This window comes from Phacochoerus africanus, chromosome 16 (genome assembly GCF_016906955.1).
Source record: "Phacochoerus africanus isolate WHEZ1 chromosome 16, ROS_Pafr_v1, whole genome shotgun sequence".
NCBI lineage: Eukaryota > Metazoa > Chordata > Mammalia > Artiodactyla > Suidae > Phacochoerus > Phacochoerus africanus.
In genome coordinates, this window is record NC_062559.1 from 23,878,668 (window position 1) to 23,906,478 (window position 27,811).

The following is a 27,811-nucleotide window of genomic DNA, read 5'->3' on the forward strand; positions in this document are numbered from 1 at the left end:
TAAAACAGTATTTAGGAGTTTCCGTTGTGGCTCAGTGGGTTAAAAACTAGTATCCATGAGGATACAGGTTCTATCCCGGGCCTCGCTCAGTGGGTTAAGGATCCGCTCTTGCCACAATCTGCAGTGTAGGTCGCAGATGCAGTTCAGATCTGGTGTTGCCATGGCTGTGGCGCAGGCTGGCAGCTGCAGCTCCGATTCCACCCCTAGCCTTGGCAGCTTCTATATGCTGCAGGTGTGGCCCTAAAAAGAAAAAACAGACAAACAAAACATTTTTTAAAAATTCTAAGCGATAATAATTAAATAAAATATTTAAATATTTTCTCATTGAGCTCTTTCCCTTTTATAATCCTTAATAATTTTATTAATTCTGTCAGTCTGCTAATTAACTCTGCATTATTTAATATAGATTTATGTTTTAAAAATATAAATTAATCATATGGCCACAGCTTCTCATTTGCTGGATTAAAACTAGAACTCAGGATCTAAATTTTCTGATGAAGATTCCTAGCTTTGCATAACTTTAATTTTAGTTTTGATCAGAAAACACTGCTGTTTCTTGGAAAACATGTCAAATATAGTTGTTAAATGTAGCTTTGCAGTTTTCAGTATAATGTAGCTAATATGAAATGTGTAAAAAAGGCAAATTGAGGCTGTAACTAAAAATTCCTCATACTATTGTCATACTAAATACAGCCTTATATGAATTCTCTATTTGGCTATTCTACATTCCTGATGATTTATTTGGATATGTGGACTTTTTAAACTTTAAATTATATCAAATCTAAGATTTAAATCATGGCTAGCATGACGTAAATTGCACTACATGTTTGCAAAGCAGTTACCAGTCAGCCTACAAAAAAATACAGTATTTGGACAGTTGATAGTCCTGATGAACATAGTCTCCTCTTTGATAGATTGTAATCAAGGAAAGAAACTGAGCAGCTTTATACCTTAAAGTAGAAGAGCCCGTGAGTTTTCACTGTGATTTCTAGGTCAATGAATCTTCTCTTTAAGTCTCAGTAGGAGGGAACAAAAGCAGTGGGCCACAGTCTTAATCGTTGCTAAAGATGGCGTTGGTGTCCCGAGTCAGCAGAGGACTGGCTTCTCGGTTTCCTTTCTCTGAATTCCTAGCCTGGAGTCCTCAGAGGAGCTTCAGGGCAAGTCAACTCCAGCTTTGTTTGACCCTCAGTTCAGAGGCAGGCTGGGTTGGAAGGCACGGAGCTAGAGGAGCTGGATTCGGAATAGGAAGTGAGAATCTTAGCTATCATGAGGACTGCAGGGGTCACAGCGCTGCTAAGATAGCTAATTACAGCTGTTTCATTGTGGACATCTGCTTTGTGAAGAACTGTGCATTTGTTACAGGTTTATCTTTATAGGAAACACAGTTCCATTTTGCTATATCTGTAAGTCTAAGGCATTGAAGGTTGTAACGGTTGTTCCACAAAGGTTGTCCTCAATTGGCAAGGCATGATCAAGACACATTCATACAACTCAATATAATAGAACCAAGTAGATAATTATTTTTAGCATTCTAAATAGCATACTTTTTCCCCAAGGGGGTAATGAGTTACTTCATAAACCCATCAAACTAACCATGATACTAGTTAGTACAACTTAGTAGCAAATTCTGAATCCCAGGGAAGTGTTTGCACTTCTATAGACTGAAGCTCTTTCATGTTTTTTTCCTATACTGTTTTATTTATCCATGGTCTAGAAATTCTTTAATTAATCTTAAGTTTTAGTCATATTTTCATAAAGCACATGATAATAAAGTTAAGTTATAGTAGAAGGAACAAATTATTTTTGAACCTTTGATTAACTGATAATTATAAACACATTATTTTTAAGTGTTCAGCCCCAAAGGTATGGAGAACGTTTGATGGCAAAATAATTGAGATGGATACACAGTTCACCATAAGATCCAGGGAGCTGCAAAACATCTATAAATGCATTATGCTGAGAAATATCTCTCAAGATGAGAGGCTGGATGTACTTTTAACACTTAAACATACTGTAAAGGTACGTTAACTTTCTCTTAGTTTTTGAATATCATTATCACTATCAATAAAATAAATAAGATGTTTTGAATTAATTGTAGATCTAATTAATAAATGTTGACATGTGTGAATTTTATTTTATGAACAACTATATTGCTTGGTATAATTTGGGGAGGATATGATTTATGCATTAATACTTATCTGAAAGTTCTAAAACTATATTATGACACATACAAGTGTAAATATGGCACAATAAATATTCTTAATGTAGATATCCTTAATTTTGCAATGAATCTCAATATATACAGCATGAGATTAATATAATCTCAATATATACAGCTCAGTATATACACTCAGTTAAATAAAATAGCAATTGTCTATATTTCAACACTTTTTGATCAAAATTTTATTTTTAACAGTTTTGAAGTAGCATTGGTATAAATATTTTTATCTCCTTTTTCCTCATCAATTATTGATTTAAGACCCATTAAGTAGTTGAGTAAAGGATTTTTGTTGGAAGGTAAGTCTCCATAGATCTTCCACATTTCTGCCCATTTTGAGAGCAGAGAAATGGACTCAGGCATTGACTGCCTTCGTTCTGGACTGCCTTTTCAAAGATGTTTGTCTGGTGACTATGCCTTTGAAGATAGGAGGAGAAGGAGAAGCAGTAGGTCCAGAGGAAGGAGACACACATAGCTATAGAGGGCAGTAAAAAGACCAGGTTGGAAAAAAGAGAGTGCACATAGGGAATATGGTAGAGATCCTCTTAACCTGACATAATTAGGACCATTAGCTGGTTAATTAAAAAGCCAAAATATGGACTCACAGAAGATAAGCTGTGCATATTTTAAGAAGTTTGACTTAATATATCCACATATACACTTATTTGATAATGTTTGATGGAGGATTAAGGCCTTTAAGCATGACTTGAATTCTGGCTCTATCCTATTGTAGCTGCACAACTTTAGGTAAGTTATTTAATATTTCTAAAAATGTTTTGTCATTTGTAAAATTAATTACTTTGAGGATATGAATATATTTATGTGTATGTATAACATAAATAAAATGTATAATTTGTGTCTTGAGCCTCAATAAAAAGTATTGTTTCGATCGCAGTTGCTAATACAGATGTGAATCTTGAATGTGAATGTACATTAGAATCATCTAAGAGCTAGAAAGAGAGAGGGAGATACACAGAGAAAGGGAGAGAGGGAATATGAGAATAAATGAATAGGCATGATATCTAGAGCAGTTAAATTAGATTCTCAAGTGTGAGGGCAATGTTAAAATCTTTTAAAATCTCTTCTAATGTGCCTTGAGGGCCAGAGACCACTAATGTAGATGCTTGCATTAGCCATACCAACTAAGTGTTAAAAAGAACAGAAGAACATTGTTTTCTGGTTATTGACTTTACCTTCTGACCCCTTCATTCAAACTGTTTCTTGTAGTCCCTTTTGGGCACTTTGAGCAACTTTTATTTTACTACTTTTAAATCCTTTTACTTTAAACACTTAACTCTTACTTGGGTTTTCTTATTCAATCACACTCATTTTTATCACTTTATTAAAAATTATTGTGAATTATATAAATATGCAGAAAAATGTAAGAATTATGTATGTATCGTTTAACAAATGTTAAGACATTCTGTCACCCTAAATGGAACATTGCCATTCCCTTTCTCTCCATATTTGCAATTCTACCTTCTCATCCCCTAAAAGTAACTACCATACTGACTTTCATGGTATTCAGTTCCTTGATTTTTTTCATAGTTTTATCATCTCTGTATATAACTCTAAATAATAGGGTATAATGTTGCTTATTTTGGGGCTTTATTAAATGAAATGGTACTGTATGTATTATTTTGTGCTTTCTTCATTTGTTCAACATTAATTTTTAATATTTAAATGTGTTATTGTATATAGCTCTTGTTAATTCATTTCCATATGTTAGATAATATTCTATTGTATGAACAAGCTGTCACTCATTTTTGTAATCACTTTATTTATGAATATTTGGTTGTTTCTAATTTTGAACATCTATAAACAGTGACTCCATGCACATTTCTTTAAAGCACTTGAGTAGAATTTCTGTATTGTAGATTGTGCATATCTTATACTCTACTAGATAATGTCAACATTTTTTCCAAGTTAGTTATACTAATTTATACTACCATCAACAATGCTTCATTCATTTCGAAATCTAGTTTTCAGTTTATTTGGGTGGTAATTTCAAAAACTAAGTTAGTGATTTTTAAAATTCTGTACTGAATGTGTTTGTGTTTTATACAGGAACATGAATGTAAACTGACTCAGGAGATTCTAGAATTGATTGACAGGGAGGTTGACCTTATGATGAGAGGAGTCAAACATGAAAACCTTGCAGGACTCAGAAAAAGGATTGCAACACTCTTTTTTCATTACATCAAAACACCTCTGTTTAATCCAGAAGTTGCAAGACACCTTAAGGTACTCATACTTTGTTCCCCCTGTATTCCTTTGCCAGACTTCTAAGATTTGCTTTACTACTTTACTAGGGGTCCATATGGAAGACCATTTTATTGGTGAAATTTCCTTTGAATGATAATTTCTATGTTGATAAGTAATCATTTAACTTCTATCTGTATTTCCAACTTTGAATTCTCTCCTACTCTTTGAACCAAATTTCCAGTTGAATATTGTGCTATGTTGAATGCATCACGACCTCTCCCCCGTTCGTATTTTTGCAGGTACTGTTGCTTCCACCAGGGAGGCTGCCCTTTACTTTCCCAGCCGACCCTCTTCACTTTCCTAGACTCACTTCACATGTGTTCTCTTTCATTAGTCCTCAGAGAGAGAGTTAAACTCTTCATTTCTGAGATTCTACATGCATCTGTTTGTCTTCCTTTATAATACTTAGCATGTAATTATAATTATTACTGAATAGATCCATGTAGATATCCTGTGAGAACTTCAAATGTTTCATGTATTTGAGTTAAAGTACCTTTTCCAACTCCAACATGCTTAGGCTTCTTTGGGGATATTTTTCTCTAAAGCCAAGATAAATGTCTTTCTTACTTTGCAAAACTATTTAAAACACTCTTAGTAAAGTATTTTGTTGGGGACGAAAAATTTGAAGTAGTTTTTTATTCTAGTGATTATTTTTAGAGTTTATAATCTAAGAAGCTGATTAAATATCTATTTTTCTTTTTTAACAAACAAAAAAATCTCTATTCGGTCAAAAATTTTAGACAAATTAAAATTGCTTAGTTTTATATTCTTTAATGAATTTTTAAAACTTGATTTTATTGTAGGGGAATATGAAAATATAACAAAAGTTCAAGAGAAAAGTTGCCTATTGAATTATTTCTCATTCACATCAGTGTTTCATTTTTTTTTGTCTTTTTCTTTTTTTTTTGTTGTTGTTGTTGCCATTTCTTGGGCCTCCCGCGGCATATGGAGGTTCCCAGGCTAGGGGTTGAATCGGAGCTGTAGCCACTGGCCTACGCCAGAGCCACAGCAACGCGGGATCCGAGCCGCGTCTGCAACCTACACCACAGCTCACGGCAACGCCGGATCGTTAACCCACTGAGCAAGGGCAGGGACCGAACCCGCAACCTCGTGGTTCCTAGTCGGATTCGTTAACCACTGCGCCACGACAGGAACTCCCAGTGTTTCATTTTTTTCAAGCTACCTTCTAGACTTACTCAGTTTTATGTACTTGCAGTAGTATGATAGAATTTAATATTCTATATATTCACATAACATTATACAATTTTATTCACTTTTTAAATTTTCCTTTGGTAAAATTCAGTCTTTTTGGTGAGTTTTGACAAATGAAGAGTCATGCAATCAACAATCAGATAATCAAGATGAAAAAATAGGCTTAGCACCTTCCCCAAATTCCCTTACTATACTTGTGGCATATGAATGTTCTCAGGCTAGGGGTCGAATCGGAGCTGAAGCTGCCGGCCTACACCGCAGCCACAGCAACTTGAGATTTTAGCCATGTCTGCAACCTACACCACAGCTCATGGCAACGCCAGCTCCTTAACCCACTGAGTGAGGCCAGGGATCATCTGCATCCTCCTGGATCCTAGTCGGGTTCCTTAACTGCTGAGCCATGATGGGAACTCCCAACTGCTACACTTTGTAATCAACCCTTTCTCTGACTGCCTAACTCTTGGCAAATACTGATCAGCATTTTATTTCTGTAGTTATACCTAACCCAGAGTGTCACGTAAATGGAATTATGCTATATATAATAGCATACTATGCTTTTTTATTTATTTTATTTAATTATTTGTTTTTTATTGTTATTTCCCCGAACACACTTTTTTTTTTCCCCACTGTACAGCATGGGGACCCAGTTACACATACATGTATACATAATTTTTTCTCCCATTGTCATGCTCCGTTTTAAGTATCTAGACATAGTTCTCAGTGCTACACAGCAGGATCTCATTGTTAATCCATTCTAAAAGCATGGATTAGTTTGCATCCGTTAACCCCAAGCTCCCAATCTCTCCCACTCCCTCCCTCTCCCCCTAGGCAACCACAAGTCTATTCTCCAAGTCCATGATTTTCTTTTCTGTGGAAAGGTTCATTTGTGCCCTATATTAGATACCAGATATGAGTGATATCATATGTTATGTGTCTTTCTCTTTCTGACTTACTTCACTCAGTATGAGAGTCTCTAGTTCCATCCATGTAGCTGCAAATGGCATTATTTCATTCTTTTTTATGGCTGAGTAGTATTCCATTGTGTATATATACCACATCTTCCTAATCCAGTCGTCTGTTGATGGACATTTGGGTTGTTTCCATGTCTTGGCTATTGTGAATAGAGCTGCAGTGAACATGCAGGTGCATGTGTCTTTTTTAAGAAAGTTTTGTCTGGGTATTTGCCCAAGAATGGGATTGCCGGATCATATGGTAGTTCTGTGTATAGATTTCTAAGTTACCTCCATACTGTTCTCCACAGTGGTTGTACCGGCTTACATTCCCACCAACAGTGCAGGAGGGTTCCTCCCCCGCCCCAGGCACTTGTTATTTGTGGACTTATTAATGACAACCATTCTGACTGATGTGAAGAGGTATCTCATGGTAGTTTTGATTTGCATTTCTCTAATAACCAGTGATGTTGAGCATTTTTTCATGTGCTTGTTGGCCATCTGTATATCTTCCTTGGAGAAATGTCTATTCAGGTCTTTTGCCCATTTTTCAATTAGGCTGTTGGCTTTTTTGCTGTTGAGTTGTATAAATTGCTTGTATATTCTAGAGATTAAGCCCTTATCAGTTGCATCATTTGAACTGTTTTCTCCCATTCTATAAGCTGTCTTTTTGTTTTCTCTCTGGTTTCCTTTGCTGTGTAAAAGCTTGTCAGTTTGATTAGGTCCCACTGGTTTATTATTGCTTTTATTTCTATTGCTTTGGGAGACTGACCTGAGAAAACATTTGTAAGGTTGATGTCAGAGAATGTTTTGTCTATGTTCTCTTCCAGGAGTTCAATAGCGTCTTTTCATACATTAAAGTCTTTAAGCTGTTTTGAGTTTATTTATACTTCAATAAAACTTTTAAAAGTGAAAAAAAAAAGAATTCAAGGCAGTGATCATAAAGATGCTTAACAACCTCAGGTAAAGAATGGGTGAACATGGTGAGAAGTTTAACAAAGAGTTATGAAATATAAAGATGAACCAAACAGCTGAAGAATACAATAACTGAAATAAAAATACACTAGGAAGAATCAACAATAGATGATTCAGAAAACGATCAGCAAACTGGAAGACAAGAGTAGTGCAGATTGCCCAAGCTGAACAGAAAATAGAAGAAATTTTTAAAAATGAGCATCTTTTTTTTTTGTCTTTTTTGCTATTTCTTGGGCCGCTCCTGCGGCATATGGAGATTCCCAGGCTAGGGGTCCAATCGGAGCTGTAGCCACTGGCCTACACCAGAGCCATAGCAACGCAGGATCCAAGCCACGTCTGCAACCTACACCACAGCTCACGGCAACGCCGGATCGTTAACCCACTGAGCAAGGGCAGGGATCGAACCCACAACCTCATGGTTCCTAGTCGGATTCATTAACCACTGCACCATGACGGGAACTCCAAAAAAATGAGCATCTTTTAAGAGACTTCTGGGACAAAATCAAACATGCCAACATTAACATTATAAGGGTCTCAGAAGGAGATGAGAGAGTAAGAAAGAGGCAAAGAACTTACTTGAAAAAATTATAGCTGAAAACTTCCCCTAACTTGAGAAGGGAAACAGACATCCAGGTTCAGGAATCATGGAGAGTATCAAACAAGATAAACCTGAAGAGGTTCACCTCAAGGCATATTATAATTTAAATGGCAAAAATTATAAGCAGATAATCTTAAAAGCAACAAGAAAAAAGCAACTAGTAACAAACAAGGAAACTCTTATAAGACTATCAACTGACTTTTCAGCAGAAATTTTTCAGGCCAGAAGGAATTGTTACAATATAGTTGAAGTGATGAAAGGGAAAAAACCTACCACCAAAAATACCCTGGCAAGACTGTCATTCAGATTTGAAACAGACATAGAGTTTTATAGACAAGCAAAAGCTAAAAGAATTTAGCATAACTACCCACTTTTACAAGAAATGTTAAAAGGAATTCTCAAAACAGAAGAGAAAAGGTCATAACTAGAAATGTGAAAATTATAAAAGGAAAATTAATAAAGGTGAACTTACAGTAAAGATAGAGAACCAACACTTACAAAGATAATAAGAAAGTTAAAAGATGAAAGTAGTAAAATTAGTTATATTCATATTAAATAGCTAAGGAATACACAAAATAAAAAGATGTAAAATATGATGTCCAAAACATTAGACATGGTGGTGAGTGATGGAGTAAAAATGCATGGTTATTAGAATGTTTTTGAACTTAAGAGATCATCAACTTAAAGTTTATTTATAGTGAACCTCATAGTAACCAAGAACCAAAAAGCTATAATAGGTACATACATAGAAGAGAAAAGAATCCAAACATAACACTAAAAATAGTCATCAAATCACAAGGAAAAAAAAAGCAAAAATAAGAAAGGAACAATAAAATAAACTATAAAACAGCCAGAAAACAGTGAACAAAATGGTCATAAGTACATCACTATACTTAAATGTAATGGACTGAGTACTCCAATTAAAAGATATAGAATGGCTGAATGGATAAAAAAGCTAGACACGTATATACTGCTTATAAGAGACACTTCATATCTAAAGAGATAGACAGACTGAGAGTGAAGGGATGGAAAAAGATATTCCATACAAATGGAAGCAAAAAGAAAACCAAAGTAGCAATACTTAGACAAAAGAGACTTTTAAACAAAGACTGTACCAAGAAACAAAGAAGGGCATTACATAACTATACTGTGATCAGTCCAACAAGAAGATAACAATTGTAAATATATAGTCACGCAACATAGGAGTGCCTAAATACATAAAGCAAATATTAACAAACATGAAGGGAGAAATCGACAATAACACAATAATAGTAGAAGAATTCAACACTCCATTTCCATCAATGGATAGATCATTCAGACAGAAATTAATAAGGAAACACTGGCCTTAAAAGACATACTAGACAAAATGGCTTAATAGATATATAGAGAATATTCCATCCAAAAGTAGCAGAATATTCTACATTCTTTTCAAGTGTGTATGGAACATTCTCTAGGATAGATCACATGTTGGGCCACAAAATAAATCTCAATAAATTTAAGAAGATTGAAATCATATTGAGTTTTTCTACCACAGTGGTATGAGCCTAGGAATCAACTATGAGGAAAAAAAAAACCTGCAAAAAACACAAACATTTGGAGGTTAAGCAATATGCTACTAAAGAACCAATGGGTCACTGAAGGAATCAAAGAGGAAATAGCAAATACCTGGAGACAAATAAAAATGGAAAGACAGTGATCCAAAATCAATGGGACAAAGCAAAAGCAGTTCAAGAGGGAAGTTGTTAGTGATACAAGCCTACTTCAAGAAGTAAGAAAAATCTCAAAATAAATAACCTAATGTTATACCTAAAGGAACCAGAGAAAGTTAGTAGGAGGAAAAAAATAGTATAGATCAGAGCAGAAATAAATGAAATATAGGCCAATATCAACTAGATATGTAGCTAAGAGCTAGTTCTTTGAAAAGATAAATAAAATTGATAAACCTTTAGCAAGAATATTCAAAAAAAGATAGGGACCAAATAAATAAAATCAGAAATGAAAGAGGAGAATTTAAAAACAACAGCACAGAAATATAAAAGATCATAAAGATTACTGTGACTAATTATATACAATAAAGTGGACAACATTAATGAAATGAATAAATTCCTAGAAACATACAATCTCCCAAGAGTGAATCAGGAAAAATTAGAAAATATGAATAGACAAATTACCATTAATGAAATTGAACCAGTAATCAAAAACTCCCAATAGTCAAAAGTTCAGGACCAGATTATTTCACAGGAAATTCTACCAAACTTTTAAAGAAGAGTTAACACCTATCCTTTTCAAACTACTGAATAGGAAGGAACACTTCCAAACTCATTCTATGAAGTCAACATCACCCTGTCACTAAAACCAGACAAAGACATCACAGAAAATTACACACCAATATCACTGATGAACATAGCTACAAAAATCCTCAACAAAAGATTTGCAAACCAAATTCAACAATGCACTAGAAGGATCTTATGTCATGATCCAAGTGAGATTTACTTCTGGGATGCAAGAATGGTGCAGTACTGCAAATCAGTGTGATACACCACATTAACAAATTGAAGAATTAAAATCATACAATCATCTCAATAGATGCAGAAAAACTTGACAAACTTCAACATTTATGATAAACACTTTCAACTGAGTGACAATAGAGAGAACATGTCTCAACATAATAAAGGCCATATATGAGAAACCTACAACCAACATCATACTCTATAGTGAAAAGCTGAAAGTGTTTCCTCTAAGAACAAGAGCAAGACAAGGATGCCCACTCTTGATACTTTTACTTAATATAATACTGGTAGTCCCACCACAGCAATAATACAAAAAAAAGGAAATGAATACAAATTGGAAAGATGGAAGAAAACTATCACTATTTGCAAACGACATGATACTATAGAGAGAAAATTCTAAGTTACCACCAAAATACTATTAGAACTCATTAATGAATTTAGTGGAATTGCAGAATACCAAATTAATATACAGAAGTCTGCTGCATTTCTAATAACATTGCATTTCTAATAAAGTAATAAAAAACTATTTTATAACAAAATATTTCTAATAAAGGAATAACAAACTTTCAGAAAGAGAAATTAAGAAAATAATCCCATTTACAGTTGCATCAAAAAGAATACAATACCTAGGAATGAATCTAATTAAGGAGGTAAAACTTATACTCAGAAAACTATAAGACATTGAAGGCAGAAATTGATGAAAGAAATCTTCAGTTCTTCATGATAAATTGAAATACATGTCATGCTCATATGTTGGAAGAATTAATGTTATTAAAATGACATACTACCTAAGGCAATCTACAGATTTAATGCAATCTCTTTCAAAATTTCAGTGTCACTTTTTACATAACTAGAACAAATAGTTCTAAAATTTGTATGGAAACACAGAAGATTTTGAATAGCCAAAATAATCTTGAGAAAAAGAAGCCAGAGGTATCATACTCCTTGACTTTAAAACAGTACTACAAAGCTTCAGTAATCAAAACAGTATAGTACTGCCACAAAAATGGATCCATAGATCAATGGAACAGAAGAGAGAGCCCAGACATCAACCTGGACATTTAATCTATGGACAATTAATCTATGACAAAGAAGGCAAAAATATACATCAGGGAAAAGACAGCCTCTCCAGTAAATGGTGTTGGGGAAACCTGGGCAGCTACATGCAAAAGAATCAAACTGGACTGCTTTATCACACCAAATATAAAAATCAACTTAAAATGTATTAAATACTTAAATGTAAGACCTGAAACCTTAAATCTCCTAGAAGAAAACCTAGGCAGTAAGCTCTTTGACATTGGTCTTAGCATTATTTTTTTGAATACGTATCTTCAGGCAAGGGAAACAAAAACAAAAATAAACAAACGGAGTACATCAGACTAAAAACCTCTTGCAAAGTGATTGAAACTATCACCAAAATGAGAAGGCAGCATGCTGAATGGTAAAAGATATTCCCAAATGATGTGTCTGATAAGGGGATAATATCCAAAATATACGACAACTCATACAACCCAACATAAAAAAATATTATTGAAAAATGGGCAGAGGACCCAAATAGACATTTTGCCAAGGAAGACATACAGATGGCCGACTGACACATGAAAAAGGTGCTAAACATCACTCATCATTGGGGAAATGCAAATCAAAACTACAGTAAGATATCACCTCACACCTGTAAAATAGCCATCATCATAAATACAAATAATAGGTGTTACCACTGTGGTGCAGTGGGTTAAGGATTCAGTATGCCATAGGTGTGGTCAAAAAAGAAAAAAGAAGACAAACAATAAGGGTTGTTGAGGATATGGAGAAAAGTGCACTGATATTGGGAATGTAAATTGGAGCAGAACATACTATGGAGGTTCTTCAAAAATTAAAGACACGACTATCACATGATACAGCAATTCCACCTCTATTTATCCAAAGAAACAATAAGACAAATAGACAAATATATACAATGTAATATTAGCCATAAAAGAAGAGCTTACCATTGGCTACAATGTGGATGGATCTGGAGGGAAATTTATGCTAAGTGAAATAAGTTACACAGAGAAAGAAGAATACTGCACCATCTCACTTATATGTAGAATCTAAAATATAAAACAATAAAACAAAGTGAACATAGACTCATAGATACAGAGAACAAATGTGATTGCCAGAAGAAAGGGGATGGGGATGTGGGTGAAACAGTTGAAGGCAATTAAGGGGTACAAACTTCTAGTAATATGGCAAGTGAGCCTCAGGGAGGTAATATACAGCATAAGGAATATAGTCAATATTGTAATGACTTTGCATTGGGAGAGATGGTTACTAGACTTATCCAGGTGATCATTTCTACTGTATGCAAATGTTAAATCATTATGTAGAACATTTGGAACTAACATAATGTTTTATATCAACCGTATTTCAATAATTAAAAAAATATATTTCATAAGGCTATAGTTGCCATAGATAGTGATTCCTCTGATGGATAGGGCAAAGTAAATTGAATACTTTCTGTAAAGTTTTCACCATTGTGGATGCCATTAAGAGCATTTGTTATCCATGGGAAGAGGTCAAAATATCAATATTAACAGGAATTTGAAAGCAGTTTATTCCAAACCTCATGGATGACTTTGAGGGCTTTAAGACTTCAGTGGAAGAAGTAACTGCAGATGTGATGAGAATAGCAAGAGAACTAGAATTAGAAGTGGAGCCTGAAGGTGTGATTGAATTGCTCCAACTCATGATAAAATTTCAACGAATATGGAGTTGCTTGTTATGGATGAGCAAAGAAAGTGGTTTATTGAAATGGAATCTATTCCTGGTGAAGACGCTGTAAAGGTTGTTGAAATGACAGTAAGTGATTTAGAATATTACATAAATTTAGTTGATGAAGCAGAGGCAGATTTTGAGAGGACTGACTCCAATTTTGAAAGATCCACTGTGAGTAAAATGCTGTCAAACAGCATTGCATGCCATAGAGAAATCATTCATGAAAGGAAGAAGCGATTGATACAGGACACTCAATTGTTGTCTTACTTTAAGAAACTGCCACAGCCATCCAAACTTCAGCACCCTGATCAGTCAGCACCCATTGAGGAGGGCAAAACCCTCCGCTAGAAAAAAAAGAAGGTGAGATGGATGGTTAGCATTTTAGCAACAATTTTTAAAAAATTTTTATTTTTTGCTTTTTAGGGCCACACCCACGGCATATGGGGGTTCCCAACCTAGGGGTCGAATTGTAGCTACAGCTGCCAGCCTACGCCACAGCCACAGCAATGCAAGATCTGAGTGCGTCTGAGACCTATACCACAGCTCACAGCAATGCCGGAGCAGGAATTGAAGCTGTGTCCTTGTGGATACTAGCCAGATTCGTTTCTGCTGAGCCATGACAGTAACTCCCAACATAACTTTTTTATGCACTAGAAAACAAAAAAAAATTATGTAACTCTTTATTTTGATATTTTCTGTACTGCAGTGTTCTGGAACTGAACCCAGAGTATCTCCTCTTTTTTATGTACTAGAAAACAAAAAAAATTATGTAACTCTTTATTTTGATATTTTCTGTGCTGCAGTGTTCTGGAACTGAACCCAGAGTATCTCCAGGGTGTGCCTGTAGTCTTTTGAAACTGACATCCTTCATTTAGTATATTGCATTTGATATTCATCCATGTTTTTTAGTATATCATTAGTTTACTGTCATAAGTGAATAATATTTTTGTGACCTTAATGTACCAGAGTTAATCTATTTGCAGTTATAGGACATTGGGTTGTTTAGAGCCTTAGGCTTTTGTGAATAAAGTCACACTGAACTCAATTGTGAGTTTTTGTGTAAATTGGTTGTTTGAGGTTAAATACCTAGGAAGTGTGGTTATTGAGGCATTTGGTGAATGCATATTTATCTTTATAAGGGACTGACGAACTTTTTTTCCCAACTGACTGTACCATATTGCATCCCCCCCCCCATATGCAATGTATGAGAGTTCCAGCTGCTTTACATCCTTGTCTGCACTTGGTATTGTCAGTTTTTATTTTAATTTTGGAATTCTAATAGGCATGTAGTTTCCTTAATGGGTAATAATATTAAGCATCTTCTCATGCACTTTTTTTTTTTGCCATCCGCAGATCTTTTTTTTTTTTTTTGTCTTTTTGACATTTCTTGGGCCGCTCCGGCGGCATATGGAGGTTCCCAGGCTAGGGGTTGAATCGGAGCTGTAGCCACCAGCCTACGCCAGAGCCACAGCAACGCGGGATCTGAGCCACGTCTGCAACGTACACCACAGCTCACGGCAACGCTGGATCGTTAACCCACTGAGCAAGGGCAGGGATCGAACCCGCAACCTCATGGTTCTTAGATTTGTTAGCCACTGCGCCACGACGGGAACTCCCACAGATCTTTTTGTTGCAGTGTCTATACATATCGTTTTCCACCTGAGTTGATTATATTCATATTATTGAATTTTGAGCATTCTTTATATATTTTGCATATAAGTCCTTTGTAAGATATGTGATATTTTTGCAGTCTCTGGCTTGTCTTTTCATTCTCTTAACAGTATCTCTAACAGAGCACGTTTTTATTTTGAAGAAATTCAATTTATTCATTTCTAAAATGGTTCATGCTTTTTTTTTTGTATTTAGGACATTTTTGAAACAACTAGTATTTTTTAAGTGTCCATACTACCCAAAGTGACCTACAAGATTCAGTGCAATCCCCATCAAAATCCCAATGGCAAAGATCTGGCATTGCAATGAGCTATGGTGTAGGTCACAGATGTGGCTCAGATCTGGCCCTAAAAAGCAAAAAAAAAAAAAAAGGAAAGAAAAAAGAAAGAAAGAATAACAACAACAACAACAACAAAATCCCAATGGCATTTTTCACAGCGACAGAGAAAAAAAAACTCCAAAAATTTGTATGGAAACACAGAAGACCCAGAATAGCCAAAGCAATCTGGAGAAAGAACAAAGCTGGAGTCACCATGATCCCTGACTTAAAACTATATTATAGAGCTATAGTAATCAAAACAGTATAGTATTATCATAAATACAGACACATAGAGCAATGGAACAGGATAGAGTGGCTAGAAGTAAACCCATACTTATATGGTCAATTAATTTACAACAAATGAGCCAAGAATACACAATGGGAAAAGGATAATTTCTTCAGTAAATGTTGGAAAAACTGGACAACCACATGGAAAAAAGAAAGAAAGAAAGAAATTGGACTTTTATCTCATAACACAAAACCAACTCAAAATGGATTAAAGATTTATATATAAGATCTGAAACTGTAAAACTACTAGAAGAAAACATAGGAAAAAAAGTTTCTTGACATGGGAAAATTGGCTACAATTTTTTGCTCATGACACCAGAAGCAAAGGTAACAAAAGCAAAAACTGAGAAGTGGTATCCCATCAACCTAAAAAGCTTCTGCACAGCAAGGAAACAATCAAAATTAAAGGCAACCCGTGGAATGGGAGAAAATATTTTCAAACCATGTATCTGATGAATTAGTATCCAATAAACCTACCTTCCACAGCTCAATAGCAAAATAATTTTAATCCAATTTAAAAATGAGCAAAGGGCCTCAATAAACATTTTCCCAAAGAAGACATACAAATGACCAACATGTGCATGAAAAAGTGCTCACTATCACTAAAAATCAGAGAAATGCAAATCAAAGCCACCATGAAATATCACCTCACCAGTGTTAGAATGTCTATTATCAAAAAGACAGAAGATAATAAGCGTTGGTAAGGATGTGGGAAAAGAGGGCACCGTTGGTGAAAATATAAATTGATATCACCATTATGGAGGTTCCTGAAAAAATTGAAAATGTAGCCACCCTTTAATGCACGGTTTCAAATTTTGAACACTGATTATTGAGCCAATCCAAATTTATTGTTAAGATGAATGAAATGAGAACAACACTTGGTTTAATGGGCTTTTATTTATATGTGAATCTAGCTATTGCCTGTAAAAATAATTAATAAAGCATAGCACCAAAAATTAAATTCTTCCTAAAAATAAGTTTCAAAGCATTTGGAAGGTTTTCTTACTGCTGCAACCCAAAGTCTTATATTTTTCCATCAGTTAATTTTCAAGGTGATTTTACCACATATATCTAAAAGTTGGTGAATAATATTTTTAATATTTTGTTAAGGTAAATGTATAGTTTGAGTTATAAATTTTGTGTAAAGTAGGCAGTTAAGGGACTTTAAAATTAACTTTTTATCTTATTCCAAGTTAGTCCTTAGGGCTTTTCTTGGTTAGCATTTGGCCTGTTATAGTTTTCTTTCTTTCTTTTTTTTAAAAAAACTGTTTAGGTCCCTCAAGACCCACTGAAGTTTTACAAGAAGATTTACTTTTGCCACAGTTGCCAGTTCTATTTGCCGTCTACAGAGTTTGCTGTATCCTCCACCTCACACCGCATTTACCGGTGCCGTCACTGCGTTAACCTTGACAATGAGACTCGGAAACGAGAATCGTTTTTGAAGCACAAATGTTTACTTCAGAGGCTCTACAATTCAGAAGCTGAATATGAAGATGATTCTAAAATTGCTTTCCTGATGCAGGTATGATCCATAAACATTGCCAATTATGGATGAAATTTGTCCACTGATTTTCCAGAAAAGATTTCTGCTTCCCCATCCAAACCTTTCAAAATAATGATTCTTCTTTCTATGTTTATTCTTTGTGACGCTTGCCCCTCTGGCAAGTCTAAGTTTATATATGCAGACCTTGTGATAAGTCATTTCAAGAGCTTTGGCTAATATGGTTTAAATTGTTGTTGTTGTTGTTGTTTGTTGTTGTTGTTGTTGCTATTTCTTGGGCCGCTCCCGCGGCACATGGAGGTTCCCAGGCTAGGGGTTGAATCAGAGCTGTAGCCACCGGCCTACGCCAGAGCCACAGCAATGCAGGATCCGAGCCGCATCTGCAGCCTACACCACAGCTCACGGCAATGCCGGATCGTTAACCCACTGAGCAAGGGCAGGGACCGAACCGGCAACCTCATGGTTCCTAGTCGGATTCGTTAACCACTGCGCCACGACGGGAACTCCTAATATGGTTTAAATTTTTTAAAAAAGTTTTTAAACAGTTATTTCACTGCCTCCCTTTTCCCTCTTTTTTCATTAAAGCAACAAAGCTTTTAATAACACCAAGTGAATTGCTTGTTCTTCATTAAATCTTCATTTCCTCATTTGTAAAATTGGAATAAAAATGATCTGCAGTAACCCTGAGGATGAGATGATAGTTACTAAGGAATTTTGAAAAGTATTTAATACCATGTAAATGTAAGGTAAAATTAGCATACTCGAAGAAATATACACAGCTTACGGTGGGTTAAGGATGCATTCATGACTGAAACTGGTGGTGTAATTTTGGCAGAATGAGCAGAGATTTGGTGAAAAATAAGGGGCTATGTGCGTTGCAAACTTCATGAATAACATTTCTCTTAAAAATACACTCAGTGTAATTTTTTTCTCAAGTAATGTGATCTTAAAGAAGTTTTATGTTATTATTTGTCACAAATGTTTTGACGTACAGCTACAGGATATTCAGTACCTGACGGAGAATATCTGGGCATCCCAGTCAGTGCTCAGTGCCTGGAAGGACCTCAATGATCTGGTCATGGTCAGGTGGGATAAGTCCTTGGAGTGGTCGCCCTGGAACTGCATTCTTCTTACCAAAGACGAAGGCGCTACTCATCTCAAGCTAAAAAGTATTGAAGAGGTAAGAAAGTCAAACTTTATTGGGGAACTTAATTTGATCATTGGGATTATTAGGGAGAAGTTGACTGCCTTTTACTCTATTCCAAGCGTAATTTACATGCTTCTGTTGGACTGAGAAACATGACACGTGATAACAGTAGCAAAATACATGGATGGTATGTAAGGCAGAGATGAAAATGAAAAGGAAGCTAAGGCACATAAAATGTTAAGGATCAGAGATCTGAAAGTCTTACGAGTACCTCACACAATGCCATTCCCTCCTAATAATACCAAGTTCAAGCATGTTAGTTCCACAGTAAATTCCACAAGAGCAGGGATATTGTTTAGTTTAATTGTATCTATATCTCTAATACCTACAACAGTATCTCAGACTAGGGATTTAATAAGTATTTGTTGAATGAATAAATAAATATTATCACCAGATAAGTAGTATGGAACTTCAAGTCAGTCCTTTGATTAATCATCACTAGTCTGCCTAAAAGCACACTAAATTCTCAAATAAATTCTTTTCATAATTTTGTGCTCTAAACTGCAGTCATACCAATAGGGTATAGTTCTGAGGCTCCATTCTTCATTTCCTTCCATCCAAGTAGGAGTGAGGAAAGCACTGTAAAAATTAAATACCATTTAATTTCAGTAACTTACAAGATGCAATCTGTAAAATACTTGATGAACAGAATGGGCATCTCTGATGAGTTCACAGAAAGCTCTATTCATACTGAGCAAGCCTATATGATCGCAATGGCTGATACTGATTCTCTCTCCTCCATTGATTAAATTGCTGTACTTTAATTCCATGCAAGATATTAGCTAAGGGAAAGTAAAGAAATGGCTTTAAATAGTCATTTTGAATCATGCTGAATCCCCTGTCTGTGCTTCACTGGGGAGAGGGAAGGTAGGTGTAAAGAGGATAAACTAGTTAAATTTTTAGCTCTTTCGAATAATATTAGAGTAGAGGCCAGGCTTAGAAAAAAAAATCATTCTAAGGATTGGAATGAAGGGCAGCAAGAAATTGAAGCTATGTTAAATTTGATATTTTGTAAAGCAAGCGGCCTTATAAATATTTAATCACTTGGAAGCATAGCCAATACTAGCAATATCATTTCATCTAGGACCCATAGTGGGATTGAAGTTCATTCCCACAGCCCATATTCCACTGCTTCTTCAATCAATCCACACAGCTCCCCTTGTGTATTTAATTAAATTACTGCAGTATCAAATTAAATGTTCTATTCACATACATTTCTAATTTCAAGATGCTGATCTTATTGAATTTCTGTAAATAGAGCTCCATTTACACCAGGCAAGCCTAGTGTAAATAAAAGACTTCAAATATAATTTCCATTTAAGACAGACTAAAAATAATTGCCTTTTTGGAGTTCCTGCTGTCGTACAATGGGATCAGCAGCATCTTGGGAGCACTGGGACACAGGTTTGATCCCTGGCCTTGCACGGTGGGTTGAGGATCTGGCGTTGTTGCAGCTGTGGCTTAGGCTGCACCTGAGGCTCAGATATAATCCCTGGGCTGGGAACTCCATATGCCTATGTTGCAGGGCAGCCAAAAAAGTAAAAGGAAATAAATATTGCCTTTTAAGGTTTGGGGCTGGTGTAACCTTTTAAGTATTAATATTAATATTAATACTTAATATTAAAGAATAGTTAATAGTTAATAGTTAATAGTTAAAGAATAGTTTATTTTTTGTGGCAGGTTAAAACATTTCCAGAATTTCCCAAATGCTTTCTCAGTAAGTCCAAAATTTCAAAAGTTAAGATAATCTTGACTTCCTGCCATCATGACACAAATTGTAGGCAAAGCATGGAAAAAGACTTCTGTTCTTTCAACTATATGTGAAGCAGATCAATTTCTCATGGTGTGTGCATTGGCCAGAGTAGGACAATAGTGGATTTAATGTCAGGAGACCTGTCCCAGTATTTCCCCATTTCTGTCACTAACCATCTGGAGGACATTAAGACCTGCCTTCTTGGAGTTCCTGTCATGGCTCAGTGGTTAATGAATCTGACTGGGAACCATGAGGTTGTGGGTTCGATCCCTGGCCTTGCTCAGTGGGTTAAGGATCTGGCGTTGCCGTGAGTTGTGGTATAGGTTGCAGACATGGCTTGGATCCCGTGTTGCTGGGCTCTGGTGTAGGCCGGCAGGTATAGCTCCTATTGGACCCCTAGCCTGGGAACCTCCATATGCTGCGCGGCCCTAGAAAAGGCAAAAAGACAAAAAAAAAAAAAAAGACCTGCCTTCTTTCCTTCATACATTTTTATAAAGGTTAGCTGAAAACATAGACTCAATATAGAGGATTGGAGTAGCTTCGAATTCTGGCTCTATCACTTATGAGCTGGGAGAATTTGGGCAAATTTGTTAATGTATCAGTGCCCCAGTTTTCTCATCTATAAAAAGGGGATAATGGATATTTTCCCATATATTATTCTTTGAGTTACTTATTATTCCTTTTATTATGTGTATCATTCTATGTTTTCCCATCTTTAATGACTACTTTTTGGTTTTATTTATGAACTTTGAAAACCTATAAAGTTCTATACATGTGTCATTAAATGTCATATAACAGAAGTGTGTTAGTTTTTCTTAAATGAAATATGGGCTACGAAGTGGTGGAATAAAATTAGATTAGGTCAAAGGATGAGTATTTTGACCTGACGAATTTGTCTGTAGAGAGGAAACTTTTTTTTAAAGTATAGTTGACTTACAACATTATATTAGTTTCAAGGGTACAACACAGTGATTCAATATTTGTGTAGATTATTCTCTATTTAAAGTTATTATAAAACAATGACTATATTTCCCTGTGCTGTACAATATAGCCTTGTTACATGTCTATTTTATAAATAGTAGTTTATATCTTTTAATCCCACACTTCTGTTTTACCCCTCTCCTTCCCCCCCACTGGTAACCACTAGTCTGTTCTCTATATCTGTGAGTCTGCTTCTTTTTTGTCACATACATTTGTTTGTTTTATATTTTAGATTCCATACATAAATAACATACAGTATTTGTCCTTCTCTGTCTTATTTCCCTAAGCATAATACTCCATCCATGTTGTTGCTATTGGCATAATTTCATTCTTTTTATGGCTGAATAATATTCCATTGTATATATATTTCATAGAGAGGAAACTTTGAAATAAGCCCAGGATACTTCTGCATAATGCTTTCTATATGAATATTATATCCTTTGGTTCCTTTTTTTTTACCTTGACTTGACACTGCAGAGGGATCTTTAATAAGGGGATGCCTTAACTTTCGGAAAACAAATTTTACAAGGAAGTACAGGTAGTATTAGTGATTTGGCTGAAAGGAAGGGTTAAGAAGGAACTCGGACACAATTCTTCATTGTTTCAGTTGCATTTGAGTTTAGCTGAAAATAATAGATGCCGCAGTTTATAATTACAATTTAATGTGACAATTAAATAATTTTCTTATTTAATAAGAATTCTAGAAATTGGCAGTTGGGGCTTGTATGGTTGCTCCACAATGTTCTCAGAAACCCAGGCCCTTTAACTTCTTCCTCAGTCACATTGAACCTTTGGCTTTAATCCTAATGCTTGTGTCCTCTTAGAGATAAATAACTACTTTATCTAATGACTTCTATTAAAATATACATAAATATGCATATACTGCATAAATATGCATATATATATATGTAATGTGTGTGTATGTGTATGCCAGAAACTTGTCACATGGCCATCACTAGCTATAATGAAGGCTAGGTAAGCTGAGATCATCACAGAATGCAAAATCAGAACTCTAAATATGAATGGAAGAGAGAATAAATATTGTGTTGACAACTAGCAGTGTGCCCCTCTCATTAGAAAGCAGACTATCTTAGAATGTGGCAGAGCCACATAACAGGGATAGTTCAAATCTCTGTTATAGCTGTGGAGAGAGAAGATGCCTAAAAATTAAGCACAAATGAAAATGGAAAGGCACAAAGACTGAATAAAGGCAGGAAGGTTATTTTCTGTTTAGAATACAGGAGAGAAGGAGTGCAGGGACTCATATCTCAAGTAGTAACCTTTACTACTATTCTCTGGTTGACTAAAGAGAAGTTTACATTGTCACAACACCATTGTGATCTTGACTTTGAACTCTGGGGATATGGAGGGAGGACTCATTTTAGAAAAAAAAATTCAAATTAGTGATTGCATCAAGACTGAGATAGATTTAAAGAGAACCAAGGTGAAAGGAGCATGCACACAAAAATATTGATTGAATATTTACCTTATGGGACCAAGAGACACATAAATGAAAAAGACCCAGTTTAAATCTTTAAGGAATTTTTGCAAAGAAGAGACTTGCAAGTGGATAGTGAAATTAAAGGCAGAATGAACTAAATATTATAATTAAGATACATGAGAGTGTTTGTACTTATGGAAGTAGAAGAAATTAGTTTGGACTTAGGGCAGAGGGAGAATCAAGAAAGGCTTCCAAGTTAAAACATTATAAAAGCTGAGCCCTGAAAGATGATAGACCAAGTGAGAAAAATATGTGTTCTGGGCTGAAAGAACTGACAGGCAAAGGCACTGAGGCATAAGTGTTTTTACTTGGCAAAATATATCTGTGACGTTTAATAGAATTTGATTTTCTTTTCTTTCCAGGGATATGAACCCTTGTTTATTCACAAGATCAAACACAAACACTTCCTGGCTAAGAACTATTTTTCTCAAATTCCACTATTGGCTTCATTTTTACTTGATGATGGTGAAGTAGATGAGATCAGAAAGAAACACCTGTCAGAGCCAACATCTAAAATTATAGAAATTCAGAGGCCTAGTCCTTAGAAGATCCAGGACTGTTTGATGATCAGCATTTTTGTCCACTGCTAGTAGAGTAATACAGAGGTCACACAATATGGAAGGAGAATTTTTCTTTTTGTTGATTTTAATTGTTTTTCATAGTGTCATAAATTGTATGAAGAAAAAATATCCCTATGTAAATGCTTCATTTTTAGACAGTGTTAAATTTTAATATGATTTAGTTACTGAAATTAATATTTTAAAGTAAAAAAACATTTTATCTTTACATATTTCCACATTAAAATGTCTTAAAATTTCAAGTACACATATTATAGTTCAATTCAACATGTAGGAGTTCCCGTCATGGCTCAGTGGTTAATGAATCCGACTAGGAACCGTGAGGTTGCAGGTTCAATCCCTGGCCTCACTCAGTGGGTTAAGGTTCCAGTGTTGCCATGATCTGTGGTGTAGGTCACAGACGCGGTTCAGATACCACGTTGCTATGGCTCTGGTGTAAGCCAGTGCCTACAGCTCTGATTAGACCCCTCGCCTGGGAACCTCCATATGCAGCGGGTGCAGCCCTAGGGGGAAAAAAAAAATCAAATGCAAGCAAAAGCTAGGCCCTAACTTTCAACTCAAGAAATTTATTTTAGATAAAATGTAGTTACAGGACAATAGTCGGTATATGGATGAGAGGAAACATTATAGATAGATAAATAGGGAATTTTCCTAATTCCAATCAGCAGTTAATGAAGTTGTTCTCTCAAGTTTAGTGATCAAAGAATCAAGGAATTCCATCTAAATATTAATCTTTTTGTTCTAAATATTTACCAACATTTTAGCAACATTTTCTAGTATATAATTTTTTACTTATCAAATGTAAAAATGGTCATGTTTTTAAGGAACTAAACATCAAAAAGGGAAGTGCTATAAAGCCATTATTATTCTCAAGTTTTCATGGGCAGTTTAGATGTTCTGGGAACTTTCTACGCTATAAATTCAGACAGGATTAGATTGGGGACCATTCTGATCACTGATAAAGAGGTAAAAATTTAGCACAGACAAAAGTAGGTTTGCAGTGAGATGTGAATGACCAGGTTTTCACAAGACAGTCTGGAGAACCCCATGGCTCAGAGGAGGAGGAGCTGGGGAGGAGCAAAAAGGGCTGGGGTGGCAGGCAGGAAGGGGTAGTGGTCAGATAGGGGCAAACAAAGCCCTTTGAGAATCCCCCTGTTGCCCTAGGGCAATAGACTAGACAGCACTTGCTTACAGTAATGGAAGACCTGTGGAGTACAACTGAGAGGGGTTGGCCAGCCAGAGCAGTTGAATCATATATGGAAAAGGGTAGCACTTCATTTAGGGCTGGGAGAATAACCACAAAGAGGGAAAAAAAATTTCAACTCCAGACAGACTTTCCTAATAAAGCCAACCCTTCTGGTAAACCTTCCATCCTGGGAACTACAGTTCTTGTTCTATGCAGGTATCCAAAAATCTACAGCAGAAGGGGCTGGAGATGGTGTCCGGCTAGAGAGCAGGCAGCAGGGGAAAAGCCAGATTGTTACCTATTAGAATTCCAGCTCCAGGTTACTGGAAAGCAACTAGTTAGGAAGTTAAGCTCCTCTGCCTTCGATGTGTCTGCATTCCTCTAGTTTGTGACCTGATGAATAACCTCCCTTGGCCCACTAACAAGTGAAACGATAGAAGGTATTTCTTCTTTCTCCTTTAGGAAGACTATATTATATGGATAGAGGCCTAAACAATAGAACAGAACAAAATTTTATATTGTGATATTGAAAAAACAAGCTGATAAAGAAGTCACCATATACTTAAAAATTCAAAAATTGAAAAAAGAATTCTTTTGAAGAATGAAAATAAATATTCATTTAACAAATCTCTTATGCTAAGGTCATTTGATGGTATTTTTTGTCCTTTGGGAAAAATTGCTTATTATATAAAAGAAATGATTGTTGAGTTACAAAAAACAACACATTGGTGGCAAAGAAGGGCAGATTTGGTACTTGAAAGCTAAGCTGAAACAGGGATCTGGTAAATTAGCTCCCCCTAAAATTAGGAGGAAAAGTCAAAGAAATGAGGTAGATGATAAAAAAATAATAAGTTTAACCATTTTGCTTTGTCTATTCTAGAAGTAACATAAGCCTAGAATGGAGTAGAAAAAGAGAGACAATTAGCAAAGAGAGATTTAAAGCTAAATTCCTTAAGCTAAAAAGACATGAATCCTTATCTGTATAAAGTATCTAACAAGTACTGGGAAAATTAATACAGAGACATACATAGACACAACCTCATGATGTTTCTGGATTTCGTAATTAGACAAACATTTAAGTTGGAGGGAAAAAGCCAAAGGAAAAAAGTCAGCGACAACAACATAGATTTCTCTTCCCCAACCCTGAATGCCAGAAGAGAAGGGAGGCACATTTCTATTGAAGAATTTTGAATTCTGGGGGTAAAAATACGACCTAGGAAATTTATTTTCAGGAAATTTGTTTATTTGTAAAGACAACAGAAAGACATTGCTAGGCAGAAAGCGTATCATCCACCTGTGTGTACCCATCCTGTACTCCAGCTGATCTTGACGCTGTGGAGGTAAGGTCTGGGCATGGTATTGTGTGTGAGGAATGACAGTGAGCACCACAACTTCAAGATCCTTTCTAAATGATCATACTTGTACGGTTTTGAAACAATGTAGTGAACAAAATTTTTTCCAAATAAAAATCTATACTGCAAAAAATAAGAATCCGAATTAACCAAAAAAAAAAAAAAAAAAAGCCAGAGTGTTCTAACAAAATATCTGCCGTAGGTGGGCTCAGAGGGAGAAACATGGTCCATATCTTCTTAAGGGGAGGAGAGGCAATGGATATATAGGTAGGAAAGTAGATATTCAAATGTTTTGTTTAACAATTTAAAGGCTACTCCTAGCTGAATGAAAATAGAATTGTAAACTCCGTATTTCTAGAGAGGAAAAGAGAACAACAAACTTAAGAATTATTGTTAAATAAAAGGATTTTTCTTTGTTTTTTAGGTTAAGAGGGAATACATATGAGAAAAACAAGATTAAAAATATCACAGTGCGTAAATTTGAATAGGTTGAAATTCTAGTAAAGGATAGTTATTCTCATATAGTATCAAACGAGTGAACTCCATGCTGTGTACCAGATGTGTGCCCCCAATAAGATGCCATAAAAAGATATTGAGTAAAACTATCCGTCATTTATGCAAACAGGCAACAAAAAAATTGGTGGCAGTATTAATATCAAGGATGAAATTGAGAAGATAAGTAGCAGAGCAAAGAAAGTTACTTATTTTGATAAATTACTATTCACAATATTAATTAATAATTAATCTCTATATTACATAAGAAAATAGGTTTAAAACAAAATGTCAGTTGGGAAGCAATTCTCAATAGGCTTCTAATGTTTCTAACCTGTACTTAGTTCTCCTTTTATCAAGGATGTTTGTATAAAAGTAGTCTTGGAAGACACAGTGTTTACCATTCCCTATAAGATTCAGAGTCTTTAGCCCAGCATTCCTAGCCTGCAAAGCAGCTCACTGTGTCATCGGACTTTGTGTCACCCTGAGAGAATTAGGGCAAAATGCTGATATTCTGGCTGTTGCTGGTTCTGTGAACAATAAATTGTGCTTCATCTCTGACCCAGGAGTCTCATGTCTTCTACTATTGTTTATGAACTTGTGATACCAAACTTGTTAGCTTGCAGTTAGGGTAACATCTCAGACACTTCACAGTTCTCAACAGATAACCTTATTAACGAAAAAAGAGAGAGAAATGAGTCAAGAAGTAGAAAATGTTGTTTCTCTTCTTTTTCCAGGAACATTGGGTGGCTGATTGCAGTTCTTCACCCTCTGAAAGTGAAGGAGGGTTATGTAACCTGCTTTGTCTGATGTAATGCAAGGAAAATTATCTGTGTCACTTTTGAGCATTGGGTGTATGAATAATTCTAATTCTACTAGATATTCTTCCAAGAAATAGAACATAGTGAATATTCCTCAACTCATGAGGACAGTGTATCATTCAAAACAAAATTTAACAAGGATAATGCAAGAAAGAAAACGATAGACCATTTTCATCTGAGTATAGATGCAAAAAATCCTAGACAGAATATTAGCAAACCAAATCCAAAAAAAGTCTTAAAAGGTAAAAGAACACGATTTTTCCTGGATATTCCTCATGTGCCTCTTCAGCTCTACTCTCTCCCCTTCCTTTCTCTGCTTTGTTCCTGTGGAAGCTGATCTTTATGCACAGCATCAATACATCCCTCGGTTGGATTTAGTCATTAGGAAGCATTAGAGGAAGTTTGAGGTCTGAAATAAGGGCAGAAGTTGGGATATTTATTCCCCTCACTTTTCCCTTCTGCTTTTTGGTCTGTTGCTGTCAAGTGACAGTTTTTATCTGCCTGAAACTACAGCTCTGGTTGGATGGGCATCTGTCCTACTCCACAACACTCTTTGAATTCTGGAGCTCATTCCTTCTCTTTGCTTCTTCAGCTAATGGTGATAATGGCTTTCTGTTATAGCTAGGTTAGATGTTTCACTTTTTTTTCCTTAATGTCATCTCCCTTGTAAACAGTATTT

General features: G+C 35.5%; 1 protein-coding gene across 1 annotated transcript in view; it reads left to right on the top strand.

Annotated features, from left to right (window-relative positions):
- The window catches only part of IQUB (IQ motif and ubiquitin domain containing), a 57,199-nt gene extending 33,885 nt beyond the window's left edge, over window positions 1-23,314 (top strand). The window contains exons 9-13 of the mRNA XM_047763770.1: window positions 1,849-2,019; window positions 4,286-4,462; window positions 17,034-17,282; window positions 18,256-18,441; window positions 23,066-23,314. Coding sequence (XP_047619726.1) covers window positions 1,849-2,019; window positions 4,286-4,462; window positions 17,034-17,282; window positions 18,256-18,441; window positions 23,066-23,248 — 966 coding nt within the window. The 3' untranslated portion in view covers window positions 23,249-23,314. The remainder of the gene's footprint in view (window positions 1-1,848; window positions 2,020-4,285; window positions 4,463-17,033; window positions 17,283-18,255; window positions 18,442-23,065) is intronic.
- The last annotated feature ends 4,497 nt before the right edge of the window (window positions 23,315-27,811 follow it).